This window comes from Neopelma chrysocephalum, unplaced genomic scaffold (genome assembly GCF_003984885.1).
Source record: "Neopelma chrysocephalum unplaced genomic scaffold, ASM398488v2 Primary Assembly neopelma1_85, whole genome shotgun sequence".
NCBI lineage: Eukaryota > Metazoa > Chordata > Aves > Passeriformes > Pipridae > Neopelma > Neopelma chrysocephalum.
In genome coordinates, this window is record NW_020897747.1 from 6,196,891 (window position 1) to 6,216,541 (window position 19,651).

The 19,651-nt window shown below is 40.1% G+C and overlaps 1 protein-coding gene across 5 annotated transcripts in view; it reads left to right on the plus strand.

The window, feature by feature from the left end:
- Window positions 1-19,651, plus strand: part of SORCS1 (sortilin related VPS10 domain containing receptor 1) — a 271,364-nt gene that overhangs the window by 183,919 nt on the left and 67,794 nt on the right. For all 5 annotated transcript variants that reach the window (XM_027692166.1, XM_027692172.1, XM_027692170.1 and 2 more), the window contains 2 exons: window positions 9,093-9,157; window positions 18,655-18,773. In XM_027692166.1, the coding sequence (XP_027547967.1) occupies window positions 9,093-9,157; window positions 18,655-18,773 (184 nt within the window). The remainder of the gene's footprint in view (window positions 1-9,092; window positions 9,158-18,654; window positions 18,774-19,651) is intronic.

The window sequence follows — 19,651 nt, forward strand, 5'->3', positions numbered from 1 at the left end:
TTTAATTCTAATCAAAACGAGACATTTAACTTTTTAATTCTAATCAAAACCCAATCTTGAAAAACTTGGGGGGGAGAGGGAAGAAATAAAACCAAAAAATAAAAGTCTTAAAAACTAACATAAAATTAACAATATAGAAGCTCAGCTAGTAAATTATGTCATCAAGTTATAATCATTATCTATACAATGGTATTGATTTTATTTTTTTACTTATTTGGGTATTGCACACAGCCCAGGAAGTGGGAGAAATACAAAAGAAATACAACTCCATACTTCAAGAAGATCAGAGAGCTGTAGCACCTTTCCTTTGAAAACACTCTGAGAGAGTTGGGATTGTTCAGCCCGGACAAGAGAAGGGTCTGGGGAGACCTTAGGGCCCCTTCCAGTACCTGAAGGGGCTACAAGAGAGCTGGAGGGGGATTTTTGACAAGGACATGGAGTGATAAGGAAAGGGGTAATGGCTTCAAACTGAAAAAGGATAGGTTTAGAATAGATATTGAGAGGGAATTTTTTACTGTGAGAGTGGTGAGGCCCTGGCACAGGTTGAGCAGAGAAGCTGTGGCTGCCCCATCCCTAGAAGGGTTCAAGGCCAGGTTGAATGGGGTTTTGAGCAACCTCTTTTGTGGAAGGTGTCCCTGCCCATGGCAGAGGGTTGGGAACTAGATGATCTTTAAGGTCCATTCCAACCTAAACCATTTATGATTTCCAGTAGGGTCATGAGTTCATGATGTTAATGATTCCCTGAAGAAATTAAAGGAGATGTGTCAGTTTGATAAGACATGTTTCTAGGTCTCCACTCTGTCTTGTGTTTTTCTGAGGATAAGAAGGAGAAGCAAATGGAGGCAAACATTGTAAAAGAAGCAGCCAACCAACCTTTCCCCTCAAATAATACAAAGATATGCACACACACTGAAGGGGAAAAAACTGGTAAGCAGCTGGGAGGACAGATGAGTAGATAGGGCTATATTTGTGTTTCTTATATGAGTAGTGGCAAAGGAAGTTAATCTTCAGAGTATAATTATAGAGTATATATCTTTTCCAGAGGAGGCTGGAGACTGTATTTTAAAAGCTCTGACTGTGTTCATTGGAGCAGCTGAAAGAGCTGAAAATTAAGGGGAAAAGGTGTCACAGCCCTGTTAAAAACTTCATTATATTCAAGCAGTGGGAGTGAGCTGGGAAAACTGTCCCAGTGTTCTTGTCAGATCTTGGCTTGGTGAGATTTGCACACCCACCCAGGTGGGCTGAAGCCATTTAAATGGCACAGTATCTGGGCTGTTTACAAATGATGCTGTGTATGGCTGAACAAGACCTTTTAATCACTGCAGGGCAACTACTGGAGGCTGATGGGAAAGATGCCAATCAAAGTGCATTGTGACAGTCTCTCCAGAAAATCATCCACTTGATCTAGCACACAAACCATATTCTATGAGTTGAAGTGTACCAGAAATTTAATTAAAAATTTATATATTTCATAGCTTAAATATGGTGGATATGGGCACATGCCAGAGGAACCCATGTCAGTTTTCAGGACATCTGAATTAAGCAACTGACTGATGGGGAATAGCAAGAGTTGTAGGACTGCGCTTCTGCTTCAGCACTTCAGTGCTTTTTTATCCTCAGGTTACTTGGCAGCCCAGAAGTGGAAATGCATAGAAAATTTTCCTTGTTTTGTTTTGTTTTGTTTTTTTTTTAATTTCCCTGCATTGAACACCAAACATTTGTTTCCAATTTGGCTTTGGGAGAAAGTCAGACTGAAGGTCTATCTGTAGCTGTCTTTGTGATACAAATGAAATCTCCCAGATTTATCTTGGGAATTAGGATTTTGTTCCTGTCTGGCTTCCAGAGTTACAAACTCCCCAGCCCCATGTGGATCAGCAAGGACAGAAAAAAGACATGCAGCAGTCTCTTTCTCTTGTTGTTAAAAACTCAGTTAGACTCTGGATTTATGATAAGAATTAGTTCTTAAGAAACTGAGATCCAAAATACGTGATTTCTTCTCTGGATAAGATTGAGAGAATTATGAAGTCACACAGCAGCAGTTGGTAGCCCTCTGGTCCACTGAGTCTAAAATAACCAGATCCTCTGGTCCCAGCAGTTTCTTGAGAGACCTTGTAACTCATAATCAAAGCAGGATTCGTCAGAGCAAAATATAACTCCTCAGTCCCAAATCCTTAGTCTGGCAGAGTTCCACCATGTGAGTGAAAAAGGGTTCTCAGCCCTATTTGCATATCATGGGGGCTCTGGAGATGGGTGTAAAATAATAATTGGAATGGTCTTCTAAAAAGTCAGAACTGAGCAGAATCTTGACTGTTTACCTGACTGCCCTCTTTCTTCCCCTAGAGTCTTGTCCTCCAGTTTTGAATAGGAAGAATAGGTATATACACCTGAATAAGCTTTTTGAGACCAAGGAGCCTCAGTCTGATTGATGTGTAGATTGATGTGTTTTGGTTTTCCCAGTTCAGCAGATTTATCTTAAAAAATCATCCAGAGATACTTTATAAATGTGTACAGCCTCCCACGAGCTTCAGCTTCTCTCCATCATCCACTTTCCCTCATTAAAGTTCTGCAGAAGTAGGCGAGCATCTGTATATGAGGTTCAAAATCTTGATTTGGGTGCTACTCAGCAGCCTGCAGTGCTCTGCAGGACCTGGAACCTGTCAGTCTCCAACGGGCACTGGGGTAAGCAGCTCATTTCTCTGTATGCTTCTGTAAAGGACAGACCTTGAGAAGGTGAAGCAGTTGCACAGTTAAGCTGCCTATGGATTCGTCTAGATCTGTGTCAGGAAGGTTTCACTGCTATGTTGTGTTGTATGTTTAATGAGTAGCACACTGGGTTACCAGAGTTGACTTTGCACTCTTGCTCTAAATGACTTGCTGGCTTCCTCCAGAGCTTCCTGACTCAGGGCCACAGCACTACAAGATGTGTCTTAACACAGTGGGAAATTGTGATCCTATTAGGCTGTACAGCAGAGAAGCCATAAGTCAAGTAGGTTTGGTTTATGATATCAGGGAGCTGAGTTCAGAGGCTATAACTAGGGGGTACCTTCCTCCTTCTCTCCCTTCAAGCCAAGTTGTAGTCTTAAGTTTCCTGCAAGATGTGAAAAAGAGATATAGGACAGGAGGGCTATCGTAAAATCAGGATCTAATCCTAGTAACTGAATTTTATCCACTTAATTTAGATTGTTATTTTAAGACATTCCTCCCACCCAGTGTTATGTACAATAAATAGCTACCTCCCTGAGAATTCACATCCATCTATTTCAGAGATTTAGCCAAGTTGCCTCTCTGGAGCTTCCCACAGAAAGCTGTGGTGTTACTGCAGCAGAGGAGAGGGCTTGGTTTGCTACTGTCCTCAAAGCTGTGGGGTGTATACACAGCATGGTATGGAAGCCTGTGGATAATTGTGCTCTAGGGCTGTAAAAAGTGAAGATGAGAGTAGAAGGGACTCCCCATGGCCTGGAAATGACACCACTACCCCCGTTAACCTGCTCACCTATTCTAGTGTTAGCAGCAACAACCACCTGTTTTTCTGTCAGTGCTGTGAGGTGGTACAACTAGGAGAAATTGGGCTTTAGTCACTTAACTGCTGTTTTCTGTCAGTTCTAGAGAAGAGGTGACAAACTGAGTAAAGCATACCATAGGATGGATTTGGCCCAGTGGCTGCTAGTTGAATTGCGCAAAATGGTGTCTGATTTCATCTGATTGGGCAAAGTGGGAAATAACAGAGCAGAGATGTAGCAGGGAAAATATAATTAAATTAATATCAGGGCAGATTTATTTGCCAAATGTAAAGAAATGAAGTGCTGATTTATGCCTATCTGGAATCTGGCCCTTTGTTTTTAAAACATGTCTGGAGAATGTGGTTAAGTTATAGCTAGAAAGAAGTCCTTAAAGTAGGAATAGTAAAATCTGTGAAATTTCACATAATAGGGACTGAACTAAAGAAACCACAAGAATTGCCTCCCACACTAAGCTTCCTGGGACAGATTCACTGATCTCTGCAAGCAAAAAAGGAGCAGAGAGTATCTGCGAAGTCCTCGTGGAGTCAATACAGTAGTAAAAGAAAAAAGAGCCTGGAGGACTCTCAGGCTCTATTTTTGTCTCTGCCACACAGCAACTGTGTGATCTTGGTCAAATCAATGAGGTCCCTGTGCTCTTGACTAATCAGTAGAGTTTATCCATAAAGCTGAGAACAAAAATTTTCCTCAGCCCCTGTTTCTAACTTGGTCTGCTTGTCTTGTACTTTTCCATAGGTCTTGAACAAATCAGTAGCATGCAGGGAAGGTTACTTAAAGGTCGATTGTCAAGTACTTTTGTATCTTTGGACAAAAAGCTCCCTGTTCAGTGCTACATGTTACTATTTTTATGAATGGCAATTAGGATTTAAAGTGTTACAGAAGCATCAGTGGGACCAAAAAGTTGATGCTACCGAGGACTCCATGAATGTCATCCATTGTTGTTGTTTTCATTCTGTCCTTAAAAAACAAAAACCTGCCATTCACTAAGTTGGAATAAGCTGTCTGTTTTTTAACATGAAGTGGTGGGATATGTCCCAGAGGCGGTGGGGGAGCTGGTTTTGCATTGGCAAGATTTACGATAAGGGATTCGCATGAATGCTGAGGCTAAAGGAAGATAAATCCCCAAAGGCAAATTCTACCAATAATTGAATTACAAAGCCATTATCATGTGCTGAACAGAGCAACTTTATAGCTCTATTGTGACAGGATAAAGCTTGTTAGAATATTTATGTTCATAGGACAACTTTGGCATAAGGATCTCTAAGAGTACATTCTCTTCCACCTGTCTTGTTGCAACTACTTAGTCTTTCTGTGTCATGCAGTATATGTGGAGATGGGGATGTGCTTAAATTGGGACTGGGAAAAAGGAATGCTGAAGGTCAGGAGACATCTCAAAATAAGTAACATGTTAAGAACAAAGTCATCTGCAGAATGCAACAGAGGCAAATGAGCATTTTAAATAATGACTAGTCAAGCTGGGTTTTCCAAGCAGTGTGTCAGTTTTCTGTTTGGTATTGCATTGCAGCCACTTCTGAGCTACTCTGAGTCAGTTTTGATAAGTTCAAAACGGCCAGAACTGTATGGATCTCATTCCCTCCACCTTAGTAGAGGCATGCTGTTATCTGTCATTTATCAGCCATCTGTTGCTGCATGAACAAGTCATACATGTTTATCCCCCAAAGAAGGTGAGGTATAGTTATAGGAGTCCTAATTCTGCACTTGTTCATTTCCTTTGAGACATGAGAAAGCTACATAATGTCTCTGTCCCCATATAAAGAATGAAGGACATTCGCACTGGTTCTGTCTGTGAAAAGGACATAGTAGCATTTCTATTCTTCCAGCCTTTCATTCTGGGCTATTTGCATTGAAGATTATGTAAAATAACAATGTCATTTATTGCCTGACTTAAAAGACCTTTGATCTTGGCTGCTGTGAGCATGTATGATACAAGGAATACATATGGAAAGACTGCCATAAAGTTTCTTGTGCATGTAGTCCCAGATATGGTTTGACTGTGTCTGAAGTCAATTATCCAAAAGCACCCAAAGCTACTTTCCAGAATGCACAAACCCTTGAGATGCAGTCTTTATTGTCTGGTGTTTCGAGTTCTTTGTTTATGAAAAAATGGTAGTTTGAAATTAGGTGCACCAAGTGGAAGCTTTTGCTTTCTTCACAATGATGCCTTTTTGCAGTTCTGAGTGGTCTGACTGCCTTGCAAGCCTCATCAGTTCCCAGCATCCATTAACAATTGCTTTTGTCCCTAGAAGTGAAAAAAGATAGAAGAGGTGGAAACCCCAGGATAACAGAGTCTCTATTGAATTTTCTTGGCTCAGAAGAGCTGACAGGCCAAGGAAGCCAAGGTTTTAGAAATGTTTCAGACAGAGAAGATGGCAAGGGGTTGGTCACTACAGAAATATGCCAACTAGCATTTACTGTGCAATGGGCAGTGCCAGGCTGCTTTTGTTTAGCTCAGCCTAGTTCTAAACCAGATTTGGGGTCTTTTCCCTTTGCTGCTTCTCACGGTGGATGTAGAATCCGCATTCAGAGCAATTACTGCACTGCAGCCAGTGATATCGATTTGTGAGGCTCTCAAGTGTAGATGACTACTTAGCAGGCTTGATGATGATTAAAATTTTAGGAAGCGACTTTGTAATAGGACTGCGGGGGTCCTACATTTTTCAAAATGTAAGCATCTCCAGTGTAAAGGCAGTGAGGTCATTGCCTTCCACTCCTCTCAGCTTTTCTAAATCCTCATTTTCCCAAAAGATTTTTTTTTTCTTTTTTTTCTATCTTTTTCATTTTTCAAAATGTCCAGACAATTATAGCAACAAAACAGTAAAAGTTAATCACAAAAATACAATAGGCACCATTCAACAGAAAGTATTGCAAGGATATCCCCTGAAGTTTCAGGGAGTATTACAGAAAGCCTGAGATTAAAGGGACAGACAAAGGGCATGCTGGCATTTTACCACAAAGTGAAAACATAGACTGAGGCAAGAAGAAAAGTTTGTGGATATATGAGGGTTTGGTCTTTGAGAATGAATGCAGAAAGGGAAGAATGGATTTGAGAAATATGAGAAGAAAGAACTGTCAACGTAGTGAACAAAAGTTTGCTCAGAATAGGGAATGGCAAAGAGAAGGCTGCCTGGGACCTTTAATTACTCCTTTAATTACAATCCATAGTTTATCTGTAATTTGTGTTTTTAAAGGTAGGTAATAAACATATTTCAGGTCTTTAGGGTTACCTGCTTTGGGACTGTTGCCTAAAATGGAAGAAAAGTTTTCATTGTTGTCATCACATTTCTAAGTTGCAGGTGTTAGGAGATATCAAAGGAAAGGAAACCCTTGAATAGATGAATAATATTTATCACCAGTCACGTTTCAGCCATCCTTGTTCTGTGCATCCTTAGGACAACTGATGGCCTAATTCTGCCTTGAACTGGAGCTTCTACAGTCCCAATACTGGCTGTTGTAGTATGGGACAAAGTAATATGCAGGTGACTACAGCTCCAGCTGTAGCCTTATAACTTTCAGGGTTTTATGGGTCCTGATTTTTATATGGTTCTCTTAAATCATCTAAGATTTTAATATAAATTATGGCTCATATCAGCAGTGAAAGTAACAGTGACAATCACACCCCATCCATCAGTGAGATATACCATTCTGAATTGACTGTCTTTGCTTGAGAAGATGCAACAGAGGTTTTTCTTGGGGTCAGAATAGCACTGTGAGGAGGAAACTCACAAAACACCTAATTGTAGACTTGCATGCTTTAACTAGGGCAACAAGTTCTTTGCTGGATAAATACCATTGTTGTGTGTCTCTGAAGAGACAAAGTGCTCCAATTCATGGAATATATTCCTTGTTTCTTTGCAGAGTTCACATCCCCATGGGGGTGTGTGAGGTCAGGAGGAGGAATGCACTGACAAAACTGGACTGTGTTTTCTGTTCTTCAGCCCAGTTCCAGGTGGGCTATTTTAATAGTCCCAGTATTTAAAGCCCACTTAAATAAACAAGTCTGAAGAGGAAATATACCATATTGTAAGCTTAGTCCTTCTACCGTTTCTTTAGCCCTATTTGTCACTGGCATCTATATACCTTGAACTGAATTGTAACTAGCAGGCCCAGCATTTTGGCCCTAAACTTGCTGATGATGGCAGGTATAAGAAAAATGCCCTAGGAAGGTGTTTCTTTACCACCCACTTGGTGTCAATTATCAAGAAGCAGAGATTTTAAATGGAAGTTGAATGTTTAGGAGAATAAGACCTTGCCATAAACTTTATTAAAAATGGAGAAGAGGTGAAAGCAATGCTGGCTCAGAGTATTTTCTGAAAATTCAGTTCCCAGAAAAGGAGAACAAAAAAATCCAAACCTTTTCTAGCTGGTGAATTGCTACAGATTTTGTCAAGCAAACCTAAGGATTAATCAGGACACAGATAACCTTGTTATTGTTAACATTTTTATAATAGTTATTAGTTAATGCACATGATGATTAAGCACTGGAGGTGCCTTTGATTGCAGTCAGTGGGAACTGAATTAAGGTCTAAATCACTGTTTGAATCTCACTTCTGATTTCCTAAAAAATAATGAGGCTTTGAACAGAACATCTAATTTGTCTATCACTGGAAATGAATGCATATCTTCCCTCATGGTTCTATTAACTTGGAGGTCAGGCAGCTAACAAGAAACTGTTGTTTAACCCTTGGCTTTAATCTAGGATTATGACTTGAGTGATAGGACTAAGACCAGAAACAAGGCTGATTGTCAGAGATGCTGCTGAGGCTGCTGTACAATGGGATTGGTACATTCTTGCAGTCAGCATTTCCATAATTCAGACTGTCCGTCAAACCACTGGCCATTTGGATTCTTCCAAGGAGTTGATGAGGCCAGTCCAGGGGAACCTTAATAATGGAAGCAGAGCTTGGTTTCATAAACCCCTGTTTGTCATACTCATTATCTCTATTTGTTACTTGTTAATTCAGAGTGAACAAACAGTCATTTTCTGAGTCAATGTGACATTTCTTTTATTAATGAAACACTGTTTTTATTAGATCAGAAGTGATAAAATGTCCTAGGATAAAATGAGTTTTTAAAACTTAATTCATGAGGGAACATTGATCATTAGGAGTGTCAATTAAGCAAATGTGCATAAAATGTCCAATATAAAGGAACAACTATAATTAGTATTCTGGCAAATACTATTATCTCATCTATTAAAGTCTTCTGTATCCCACCCTGACTGAAATGCATCCTTCTGACCAAACCAGAAGACACATCAAAATGGCAGGTGTCAACGGGAACAGAAACAGGTAAATGTCCACGTGGAAAGAAGTGAAGGGGTCAGAAATAAAGAACTCATAAGTACAATGGCATTGATTAGATAAAATGGTAGAACTTCTTTAAAATATTCAACTTTATTTTAGGGAAAACTCCAAAATGCTTTCAAAACTATCAGTTCTTATTTGTGAGTATGAGTTTATGTCCAGTTAAACAGGATCTCCTGTGAAATTAATTTCTCAGACATTCATGGTACATGTTGTTTTTAATACCTTTGTCTCAATCTGTCTTTTACAGGTCTATGATGGGGAATGGTAGAGAGCCTGATCTCGTGCACCTGGAGGCAAAGACAGTGGATGGTCGTAAGTAGATCAGCTTTTAAATATTGTGGTATACTGGACTGTCCTCATGTTCTTGTAACCACACAATATGACAGTAGAAATCTGACTTCTTTTTAGTTGTTCACTCATTTAATATGAGAGGTTTGGCTGTTTCAAGTAAGGTCTGTCAGAAGACAGGCATTTCCAGAAAGGCAAAAAGTTGGGTTTAACAGGCTGTGAAAGGAGCCGAGAACATGGTAAGGAAGAATAGGTGATAAGCAGTAATTGGAGCTACTCCACAGAGCACTTTCATTTCTTCTTACGTGATTTTTGTTGATGGCAACATGACATTGCAGAGAAGTTCCTGAGTCACAAAGTCTAGCTTCTGTTTTCTTCACACAGAACATAACTGCACCTTGTTCACAGCTTTATAGTTTTAGCAGACCAGGGATACTCTGCCTTAGGTACTGCGTTTGAAAATACCTTGTTTCTCTCTCGTTAGAAACCTTTTAATGACCAGCCTAAGTGTATTTTTCTCTGTTCCTGCTTGTCCTGTCATTATCCTTCACATTCACCAGCTCCTTTTCCTCCCTGCTTTGCCTCTTGATGTTTTTTTTTTCCCATTCCAGGAGCCTCCTTTACCTGCAACTCCAAAATATTCTCCTAATTGACCATAAATTCTCTCAGGCACCCTAAGCCACCCACTGGCCTTTTCTCCTCCCAGCCATGCTTCCTCAAGGTCTGTCTTTGAGCTCCACTTCTTTGCAGATCTTTCTCCTTGGATTTCTTTCCCACTCCATTGGATTGCCTCAGGCAGGCATGACACCTGAAAGCCTGGCTGCCATTGATCATCACTGTAATTCCATATTGTTTCCTCAGTAAACAGCAGCTTTACTGCAACATAACAAGAAGATTTTTACCATTTTCAATACAAAAGTATTAATGATGCATTCAGTTAATTACTTTTTAAATGGATAAATTTCTCCCTTGAATTACCCTCAACTGCGATGGTATTACTTAAAATGTTTATTTTGTCACTGTAAACTTGAAAAATATCTGAAAAGTTTACTGTGGGGTAATCTGGTTTTTAACTTATGGAAATTTATCTTGAAAGAGAATTTTTTGGAAGATGAATTTTGAGAAGAAACAGTTGTGATAGAAACTATAAAGTTTTAAAGGTTTCCCTGTCAAGATATGCAAGACAGCAAAAGTGAAAGAATGTATTATCTCTATTTCTTATAATTTATGATCTATGATTATTATTTCTCCTCTCAATTTCACTTACCTGATATGGCACCAAAGCTGGGGACATGAAGCTCTCTGTTTCTTGGCACATGATAAATGAGAATGAAGTTTTCTTAACAGGACAGTGTCTATTTCAGCACCAAACACTGCTTTTATAAGTCATTAAGAATTTGTGGTCACTGAGATGAAGCATTACAAGTGATGTTTCAGGAGCTATATTTTGGCAATGTTTTTGAGGGATGTTCAGCTCACAGTGGGCAGAGACAGTGCCACACACCAAATGCTTTGGATGATCTTTTTGAGTTCTTAGGCTGAAATAAGAACATTTTGCACAGCTATCACACATTTCTGCAAAATGCTTCTTGAGTTCTTAACAAATTAGTAAGCTTTCTTACAGCTCTTAAGGTGAAAACCAAAAAACAAATACAAGAAACTGGCTTCACTGAGGAGTCGGGCATATTAGTAAAAAGAATTGTAGAATAACAAATTATTGCTCAAGAACTGAGCTCTAATAACAGATTCTGCACACTTATATTAGTTTAGTTGTGAGGCAGCACAACTTAAGTTTTTCAGTTTAGTCAGTGACAGAACTACTAATTAAATGTATCAGTGGTGTCGAACTTTCGGCCAGTGGTGACCGCTCTTGCAAACCAGTCATTTGGATGAAACTTCTGCTAATGAGTCAAAAGGTCCTCAAATCACCTCCTTGGCAGTATAAGAAAATATGTTGAATTTTCAGTAAGTGCACGCTATGTTTGGCCCGTTGTTCCAGGGAGTGTTGGTTTCCAGCAGAGGACTATGGTGTGTAGCTGAAAGCAGTAACCTTGGAACATATTACAGCCTTTTTTGCCAGATGTTTGGAAGCACTGCAGGTCACAGGATTTTAAGACTAAGACAGACTGCACATGGTCCATTATTCTAGACACCATGACCAACTTGGTATATACGGGTCTCTTGGCTACTAGAGCTTTCTTTTAAGTACTAAATCAGTCTCCTTTTCCTGCACAAAGTAATCATAAACCTCCAATGGATATAGAAACCTTGACCTCTGGAATGGAGCAGGTGTGTTGATACCAGTGGGGTGATAGAGGGAACTGTGCTGAAGTGAGAAAGATAACTTTTTTCCAAACTAAGGGTAATTTACAAATAATTTTCTTGAGGTTTTTATGTTTGGTGTGTTTTTGGTGTTTTTTAAAAATATTTTTGCATTTACTTATTTATACTTTGTTTGGAATACCTCTTTTGAGAGTTAACCAAGTGTAAAATTTCAATAAAGGGATTAAATTTGAGAAGGTAGATTTGCCAAAACAAGACAGGGACTAAGAAGGAAAGAAAAGGGAGTAGTGTGGAAACAGCCACAAACTCTGTGCAATGAAATAAAAGATTATATGAAGTGGAAATAGAAGGGCTAAGCAAGAAGCTGCTGAACTCAGTATAAATAAGAAAAAAACCTCCTCATTCTTTTGCTGGTATATTTTCCAGCAGAAGCTGAATAGTACAACTGCAGCTTTATGTGAGAAGAAGTAGAAATGTCAGCAGGATACAGGGTTAGCCCTTCTTCCTGACTGAGTCATTTGAGAACATCAGCAACAACCTTAGCACTGGGCTTTCCTTGCTAGAATAACTCTCTGTCTCTGCTCTCTGATTATCATCTGTCTGTGCATTTTATTTATTGTGTTTATTTACATAATGGAAAAGGTTTGCAAGGACCAAAACAAGAGTCTCTTATCAGGCATAAATCAGTATAACTTCAGTGGCACATTGATTTGCACCTGCTGAGGATCTGGCTAGCAATGTTGTCCCTGAGCGCATGTTCTCCCTACATTTTTTCCCCTCGGGATCCAGAAAAATCTGGACTCCTGAACACACTGTGTCTTATCACACTGCACACTAGGGTGCAGGTACAGATGAACAAAATGAGTGCAATCTGTTCAATATAGTTGTATTGATGGAGACAGATTTGCAGGGCTAATCATAGCCATTTATGGGTTTAATCTTCTTTGTGTAAATTTTGGAGAGCACCGTGCAAATTTTCATCTAGAGAAATGTGATGGTTTTGTTTATTTTTTAAAGGCTTCAGGCCCAATCCAAGTCAATCTGGGACCGAGAGTGTATAGTAAAACTTTTTTTTCTGGTTGGAAGAAGTTCATATAAATGTTATCTCACATTTCCATTTGTACACTTGGGTATCCCTGGTGTTCCACTTTGATTTTGGAACAGGATCAAAGGCGAACTGGTAAAGTCAGCAGGAATTGTGAATTTTTTTTTGTCTAGCCTCAGGTCAACACCCCAGGAAGATAATTAATCCCCTACAGTTCTTAACCCTATGATAAGCTTCTCTTTGTTACATTCACCATCACAGTCAGCAGGCAGAGCGATGGTGGAAGTTAAATTTAGGTTTGCTCAAATGCAACTTGAAGTGCTTTCAGAAGGTGGAAACTTAATGACATGTGGAGTTTAGGTTTGTAAAGAATACACAAGTCCTGAAAGATCCTAAATTAATGGTCTTATCTGATTTGAGCTAGGGAGGGTTATCCCAGTAAGGCCTGATTCAAGCTAATTAATGTGGGAGGTAATTTTTATTCAGGTGGGTGCCTACTGAGGAATCCAGTTGGAGAGAATTAGAAAGATAGATTCCTACAAAGCATTTGGAATTAACTGGGTAGTTAGTACTACCCAGTACTAACTGGGTACCCACTGGCCCTCTACAGAATGGCAAAACTGACTCAGAGGATGTCTAAGTGACAGTTCCTATAGATGTAAAACAGGAAAACCAACTGTTACATTTATGAGACGTGCATTTGCTTATTTAGATGACACCAATTGATTTGGAGTAAAGTTATTAATTTATGTGGTGTTTTTTTTAAAGCGTGGATGAAAGAAGCTGAGAGATTTTCTAATGTGCTAGCAAAAATTTAGAGAGCTCCTGATACTTAAAAAGTAGTTCTGTTTCCTTTGTTTTTCTTCTGCTGTTCTGATTCACACAGCAACTTTTCTTAATGAAAGGTAATTTAGGTGATGCAGGTAAGACCAAAGTCTCACCTGGGGTCAGCATATGTGTACTGCTTGCTGATCAGCAGGGACTGAGCATCCGACCAATAATGTCTGAATCACAAAGTTGCACTAGGACTTTAATTTCTGTTTTCACAGAACGTTGCTAGGAAGAATGAAATAATCAGTGTAGTGGAAAAAATGAGTAGGCAACTTAGCCTGACAGTGTTTTACTAACATAACTAGAGTGATGAATTAATTCCCGCAGTATCCTAAACCTGTGCAATGATATTTTTTTTCTTATTGTAATTAATGTTTTTCCTGATCATGATTAGTATTTGTCCTGGAGAATGACATCTGTTAGTTTCTCTGATTATAACTTTATACCAGAAATGGTAGAGGATTTGCTTCCCTATGTAAAGAAAGATTTCTGACACTAACATGCAGTGAAGAAAGAGTAGCAGCAGGATAAAACCAGATTTGTGAGTAGTTAGTAAATGGGATGGTTTTGTTTCATTGATCTTCATTACTGGTTAATTGCTTTGCAGTTGCTGAGTCCTGGAGAGTTGTGAGCATATTCCCATACCATGAATGTTTCACAAATCAACATTCAGACCAGATGGAAATGGATAAAGAACAGTAATTTTTTGTGTTTCTCAAAAAAAGGAATAGAAAGATTAAAGTATGAGAGAACATTTAATTAAATTTTGGAATTCATTGCCATGGGAGGTTGTGAATGCTGAAGATGCGCTGGGACTATTAAGGCACCTGGACTACTAAGGCAACCTAGACTTCTGTTATTAATCACTGGTGGAGAGGGGTTACAGGCCTGGGTCTTTCAGTGACATATGTTACTGCCATGTTCATTAGTTACAGGATGCTGGTCATCCTTCAAAAGCAGAAATTATCCCTAATGTCTGAGTTGCTCAGAAACGACCTGGGATACTCCGTAGAAAATCTAGAAGGGAAAAAAATCATAGATTACGTGGATAATCTTTGCATAAAATTCCTGATTTGTCCTTGGTAGGTTTATTTGTAGAGAGAAGGATACATTCCTCAATGAATTAAATGCAAGAAAAAAAAATTGTACATTTGCAGAGTACGGTGAATATTTTCTCTGACTCTCCCTGTAATCAAATAAGGTTTTTGAAATATATGCATGCAAACTTAGGCTGCTTAGAAAGCAGTGGGTATTAGGGTTTCATATGTAATCCAAAATAGTACTCAGCAACAAAATATCCTGAAGAAATTCCCACTCTTCTTAGGAAGGGATCTAAAACTCTCCTGTGTACTTTTGCAGAGGCTCACCAACCTCCAGTAACCACCAATAACCTTCCCTCTACAGCAACTAAAGAAGAAATGTCTCTGGGACAGGTTGGATCCGTTTCCCTTGAGAACATATTAGCATGGAGCTCAAGCTAAACAGAAAAGACTAAAATATTTCATGGCACAGGATCTCTCTGGCTCTTAACTTCTGCTATGTGTTAGCATTTGCAATTCTCTTTGACCACTGAAACAGATTAATTTTGTCAGAGGTTTCCCTTACAAGAAGTCTCCTCCATTATTGTGTTCTGTGACTTTTCTTGCTTCCTCTTTAGAAGTAGCTGCCATTCCCCAAGAAGTATCCTACTCTGGGTGTCTAAACCTGTCAAAATCAAAGTGTCTGGGGGTGTAAGAGCTGAGAGTTGCTATGTTCTTCTCTCCAGGCACAGTGTGACTTTCTTGTTTTATATTAAAAACAGCAGCTGTTGTTGGAGGTGAGGGTTCTGGAAATGAAAAGCATAATGTCCTAATTACCTATGGCGGGGAAAACATCTGTGCAGGAAAACTAATGAAATTAATTCCAGAGCTTAGCAACTGAATACATTAATTGACATTAATTAATGCTAAACTACAAACCTCTGCCAACGGAATCACATAAAATGTCCATGAGAATCAAATGAAAAAAACCCATGAGTTAATGTGAGCACAGAAAATCTTCCCCTAGGAAAAAAAGAGGGAACCAGGCACTGCAATAAGCTTGCTTTTCCTTCTTTCTGTCTCCCACAACAGAGGGAGCTTTTCTTGTGCACATCTCAGGATTTGGCTGTTTGTGAGATTAGCTTAAGCAATTTCAGTGCTCTGCCCTTTAGTAGTTATTACCGGCATTTTAGAATTGAAGCCAGGGAGAATTGCACTGTAAAAGTTCACAGAATTGCCTTAGTAAATCTTCATCAATGGTACAATCACTGCTGCCCAGACTCCTGCGATCACAGCAAAAATAGGCATAGTCCCCATTCCTCCATTAAAACAGGATTGAAAGAACTTCAGTCACCTCTAATGGATGTCAACCTGGCCTGCTCTTTAAAATCTCTTGTGGAGGAGATTCCTTAATCTTCTTTGCTGGCTGGTCCCAGCAAGGTACATCCTGTTCTCTCCCTGTGCTCTCAGCATTGGTAACCCCTTTGCATGGGAAGTAAGACAGCACTGCAGTCTCCTCTTAGTGTGTCCCAGACAGCTGTTGTGCCTGTGGAAGTAAAACAGTGGTGGTGGGGGAAAAAAAAAGGGAACAGTATGGGAAACAGAGGTCTGATCCTGTATATCTCTGCTGGGGAGTTTGATTCCATGTATGAAAAGCCACCAGTCTTGTCAACAGCTCGGGTGGCTGTAGGGCCAGCCATTTTAACTGATGCTGCTTTGTTTAAGCTCAGGAACTTTCTTGAGACAGAATGAGAGACCCTACCTGGAGTACTGTGTTCAGTTCTGGAGCCCTCAGCACAGGAAAGATGTGGACCTGTTGGAGTGAGTCCAGAGGAGGCTACAAATATATGATCAGAGGGCTGAAACACCTCTCCTCTAAAGACAGGCTGAAAGAGCTGGGGTTGTTCAGCCAAGAGAAGGCTCCAGGGAGAACTTATTGTGACCTTTCAATACCTAAAGAAGGCCTATATGAAAGATGGGGCCAAACTCTTTAACAAGTCTCATTTTGACAGGGCAAGGGATAGTGGTTTTGTACTAAAAGAAGGTAGATTTGGACTAGATACAAGGAAGATTTTTACATTGAGAGTGGTGAAACATTGGCACAGGTTGCCCAGAGGGGTAGTGGATGCCCTATCCCTGCAAACATTCAAAGTCAGGCTGGACCTTGAATGGGACTCTGAGGAACCTGATCTAGCTGAAGATGTCCCTGCTCTTTGCAGGGGGTTGGACTCTATGCCCTTTTAAAGGTCCCTTCCACCTGAAACCATTGTGTGACTCTATGATTTTGGGATGGGGGAGGTGGAGGAGGCAAGGGGCTGTCCTTCATGATACAAGGGATTGGATTAAAGAGGAGGAGTGGGAATTGGTGGTGTTGCAGGGGAAGAAATGCATGTCCATTCTCTGTCTTACGACAAGGAGGGGACATGCTGCACAACACAGTACTATTGGGTGGTGGGAGAGGCTGTGACCTGCTTGTCCCTCTCCTTCCTGAATGCAGAGGGGCAGAGGGCTGAACTGCTCTGAAGGGGAACTTTCCTGAGCTCACCTAAATGAGCAGGCTGGGAATTATGTCGTTCCCTGCCCTCTTGTGGCTAATGTGGAAAAAATCATATCCCTCTGAAGGGAAATACATTTCGATCATGCTGCCCAGGCTGCGTTCATTAATGTTTTGCAGTGAGCTGCAAAAGCATGAAATGTTATAAACGGCAGTGCTAATAATACTTAGCACTTTCTGTATTCCAAGAACTCTGTAAATGCTGGAGTAAAATCATCCCTCATCAGACTTTCCTGAAGGTTCGTTACCCTGCATGTCTGTTTCAAGCAGAAGTCAACAGCCCTTAGAAGCAAGGAAAGAAATGTCAAATGATAGATTTTAATTAAAACCAAGATTAAATATGAGATGGTAAAATTCCAGCCATTTCTATTTTAGTGTAAAATGCTTTTTCTCTGATCAGAAGTTGGTAATTATATCAAACAAGGGTCTGTGTCTCTCCAAGGAAAACTACTAGAAGTACTTCTAACATTAAATGCCATGTAGTGTTTCTATCAGGTAAGTACTACTGCTAAAATGCCAAAGTCATTCCTCCTGTAGATCAGGTTTGTCATTAAACAAAGTGCAAATTCCTAATGGATCTGAAAGAGTCCAAATTAAATACTGAGAATCTGGTTCTGTATTCTAGGATAAATTACCATCATGAAGAAATTCAAATTGTTTTTCTTCAGGTGATAGATTATGAGATGAGCATCTTGCAGTGCTTTAGAATAAGAGGTAAGGACATCCCATATAGATACAGTGGATGAGATGGCTTGCATTTAGACCATTTACTTTGAAACTGCTGAGTCCTCTAGTTTCAAGAGAATGTGGAATGATTGCCCAGGTCTGCCAGAATGCATCTACCTACACTGTCAATGGAGAAGTGGGTAAAACCCCCTGAACAGGAGGTAGTCTGAGTTACTTTCCAAGTTGATCTGAATTACTCTACAGAATGTAAGTGCTGTAGGAAATATGAAGGTGCATCATTAAAGGGGTTCTCTGGTGACAGTATGGGGTATGAGTCCTCTAAAGGTGTCCACGTGCTTGTGTATGCTCTGGACCTTGGCCATGTTCTAAATAAACTTGGCACATGACTGTGGAGAAGCTGTTGTGCTCTACAGCAAATCCCACACAATGGGGATGACAAAGGTACACTTGGGAAAGGGAAACTGCTGAGGCTCAACACAATGGGTGTCTGTCCCAAATCAAAGACACAGCTCTTCAGACCCATAGTTACTTAGGGAGTCCCAGGACTTGGGCTGTTTTTTGCCTTAATAAATAGTCCTTTACAGCTCTTGTTCCCTCACTCAGTTCCTGCTTTAAGTTTAAGCCTGGGTAGCATCCAAGTAAATGCAGCATGGGAAGGTAGCAGTGCTGAATGATACACCCTTAACTAGGTTTCTGTCAGATCTGAGCCACAAATCATAGTATTGTGCCACCTTCAAATGCTGCCTGTTGTCTGTTTCCAGCATGGAACCACAACACTGGTGTCAAGTAATCAGATCATCTACGCTGGGCTCTCTCAGTAAAAATGTATAGCTCTGATGTCTAACCTAGGGCAGAAAGGAAAGAAATAATGGGAGGCTGAGGCAGGTAAAGAAGGAAGGAACTTAAAGGAAGAAAATAATCAAGGGTGGATTTGTGAAAGATGTAAGGGAAAGAAGTTTTGTGTGCTGTTGAATGGATGATGTCAGTTCATGTCACATGAGTCTGGGAAGCAAAAATGCTGCCTCAGCAAATAGATTTATGACAACAGGAAGAATCTATGCTCAGGATCTCAAGTGAATTGTTTTTGTTCTTTTCCTTTCAGATGCCCAATACATCACCTGCAAGATGCAGAACTGCAGTGAAGCCACTCGCAGCAAACCCTTTCCAGGCTATATCGACCATAACTCCTTGATCGTCCAGGGTGATTATGTCTTTGTTCAGGTGCAGAACACCCTCTTTTCTTATTTATTCTATTATTTTATATTCTATTATTCTATATTATATTATTTTCTCTTGTATTCCTTTGCACATTTGTGCATGTTGGATCCATAAAGGCACTGAGTGCATTGTAGCAGTTTGTTACAAAGCTAATAGTGTTCCTTTTAGTATCTTGTCACTGTAGGGCCATAGAGTTCCTGCCTGGAGTATCCACCATGTACACTGGAGTGCTCTGTACCCTGCAATCTCATCAGCACTCTGGAATTACTGCTTTAAACTGCCCAGCTGGAAGTGGTGTGTCAGTCATCTGCTATTACAAGGGAGTAGACCAAAGCTTTTTGACCATGAGAGGGAAATAGGAAAGGAAAGAGGGAGTCAGAGAAAGCCCCGAAGGAGTAATCAGGCTTTATTGTTATGCCTCAATGGTGATTATAGTGAAAAGGCTGAAGATGAGATGTACTCAGTCAAACTGTGTCCCAGGTGAGAACTGGTGAATAGATTTGAACCACTGTAGGTTTCGTTAGGCTGCTGCCAGTGTCCCATTTAATGTCAGCTGAAGAGGACAAAAATAACAACAGGGTTTCAGGGCACATGGAGGTGAACTGGAAATCATTAGGACTGAACTGGGCTTCCAGACAATTTGCATTCTAGCATGCTTGTGAGTGAAAGGAAGAGAAAGGACTGATCTGTTACATTGGGTGAATTGATTGCTAGTTGCCTTCAGTCAATAAACTCAGTCTTAAACACCAGTCTAAATCATCCACAAATAAATCTGAGACGTGTTCCAGAATAGCTTTTGTACCTAGTGTGTCTGAGGCAAAGATGGAGTGTTTATGTGGCAAGGGAAACAGAGGCACGCATCACTGTTTAGCCATGTTCTC